General features: G+C 36.0%; 1 protein-coding gene across 3 annotated transcripts in view; it reads right to left on the bottom strand.

Annotated features, from left to right (window-relative positions):
• Window positions 1-1,391, bottom strand: part of ylpm1 (YLP motif containing 1) — a 35,240-nt gene extending 33,849 nt beyond the window's left edge. For all 3 annotated transcript variants that reach the window (XM_037685842.1, XM_037685841.1, XM_037685843.1), the window contains exon 1: window positions 527-1,391. In XM_037685842.1, the coding sequence (XP_037541770.1) occupies window positions 527-1,105 (579 nt within the window). In that variant the 5' untranslated portion in view covers window positions 1,106-1,391. The remainder of the gene's footprint in view (window positions 1-526) is intronic.
• Between the last annotated feature and the right edge of the window lie 993 nt (window positions 1,392-2,384).

Below are 2,384 nucleotides of genomic sequence, written 5' to 3'. Positions count from 1 at the left end.
AGTATATATATTATATATATATATTATATATAAGTATATATATTATAAGTATATATATTATATATATATATTATATATAAGTATATATATTATATATACATATTATATATAAGTATATATATATATTATATATAAGTATATATATTATATATATATAATATATATATTATTTTTTCCTTTACACATGTGTTCTTTGTTTGTGCAAACAATTAAATTTAAAAAAATTAATAATAACGTGACTTCTCATGTTTTCTATTTTGCAATCCTGCTCAAGTTGTTTCATGTTTATACCTACATTGTAGAACGTGTTGCACACACTTAATAAAAACTAGACTCCTGTAAAATGTTTTATTTGGACAAATGTGAACAAATTTTTGTTTTGTTTTTCTTTAAAATAACTGACTTTAAAGGTTGAAAAGAATGAGAGAAAGTTGAGAATGATCCTACTGCACCATTTCTTGCGTTTATTCAATTGAAACACATTTTAGCACCTTTTCAAGGATCAGAGTGAGAAAAAAAGTGTTACCTGCAAAGCTTTGTTGTCAGTAGTAGATGCTGAATACATGTTGATGGCCTCTTGAGCTTTGGGAGGCTCGCTGTTTTCTGGTGGCTGTGGCTCTGGAGGTGGAGGAGGTGGAGGAACCGGCTGACAATCCGCAGGTTGCTGAGGAGGGGGAGGAGGAGGATGATGATGGTGTTGGGGTCCCTGATTGGGAGCCGCGAGGCGAATCTTATGCATTTGAGCCGGGGTGTTTTCTTGATTTAAGTACGACTGAACACCCCCGTCCTCGACGTGTCCAGTACTTTCTGAATGCCATGACGATGAGGCCGGAAACCCACCTGGGGGTCCGCCACTGAACGCAGGGTCATTATTACCGTGATGTAACACAGACTGTAGCTGCTTTTTGTGCAGCATCTGAAGCTGCTCCATTTGTTGGCGGTGCTGCTCCTCGAGGCTGGAGAACAGCGAGCTGCCGGAGGCGGCCTCGAAGCCACCGTACCCCCCAGCTTGGCCTGCATGACTGCCCACTGGATGTTGACGAGGCCCGGACCCTCCATAGTTCTGCGACGGAGGGGCACCGTAGTTTCCCCAGGACGGATACATTGCAAAACAAACCCGTATCACGAGGTTACATACAGTCGGCCCAAACGTGCTAACAAAAGCTACCAGCTAACGTCGACCTGCGTTCTTCAGAGGACAATAGCTACATTCTTGGTAATTTTTCAACCATCTGCACTTTAAATAAATGGACAAAAACAGCTAAATAATAGCTATTACAGGGTATAATATATAGCTGGCTATTTTTTTAAAGAAATATTTTACATTAACGTTCACGCTTCATGTGGAATGGCCGACGCTACAAAATGAAGCAAACGGCTAAAGACGGAAATACGTCAGACATTATGTGACAACATCCGGTACATCAAAATAAAACTAAATTCTCATTAATTGTTTTTAATTTATTTATTTTTCCCCTCCAAAAGCAAAAGTATTATCACGCTAATATGCGGAAGGTGATTAGGGCCACGTTTGAAATATATATATATATTTCCAGAATTCTGATTTTTTTTCCCCCTCCTCAGAATTCTGAAAAATAAAATAAAAGTCATACTGTGGCCCAAATCTCCTTCCGTACAAAACTGGTTGTCGTTGTTTTATGGATATAGCTCTACAAGATACACAAACATTCTTATTTATTTCTTCATACATGTTTCGCTTATCAACCATATTTTTTATCTGTGCAAAACACAATTTGGACCATCTTAATAATAAAGGAACACAAGTTTGTTTGATAAACAACAAGAAGGCAGCTAATTAATAAAGTTCATAAAGAATGTTTACATTCATTTTCTTCTCTATATTGCTGAATTCTATCATCTTTCAAAACAGGTTTCTGACTTTTATAAAGCTGCCACTAGAGGGAGATATTTACAAACATATTAGTTCACAATAAAAACTGATCAGAACAGAAAAGGAAAAATGGCTTGATTGCTAAATAAAGTTTTTATTGCTGTCTAGAGTGACATAATGACCAATTCCAACCATTTTATTGCGAATTACTATAGTTTCTAAGTCAAACTGCATTTCAAAAGAAGACATTTATAATTAATATCTGTGAACTTTTGAAATAGGCTTACAGTGTATTGCTAAGAGTAAGTTTTATTCAGTGACTTAAAGTCAATCTTTTCAAGTTCAAATGTTCTCTAAAGACATTGTGTTTATAGGAGGAAAACACAAGAGAGAAAGAGGGAGCAGAGGGAGGTACAAGACCGTTGACTTTACGTTGCCCTTGAAGCATAATACACATAAAATTATTTTCCTTACCGTCACCAGTAAATCTGTATTAATTTTGACCAGAACCACTTAAAAAGAATCATTAAAG

This window comes from Nematolebias whitei, chromosome 12, assembly GCF_014905685.2.
Source record: "Nematolebias whitei isolate Nwh7 chromosome 12, NemWhi1, whole genome shotgun sequence".
Lineage (NCBI taxonomy): Eukaryota > Metazoa > Chordata > Actinopteri > Cyprinodontiformes > Rivulidae > Nematolebias > Nematolebias whitei.
Note: the sequence above shows the minus strand (reverse complement) of the source record. Positions and strands in the feature narration are given on the sequence as shown.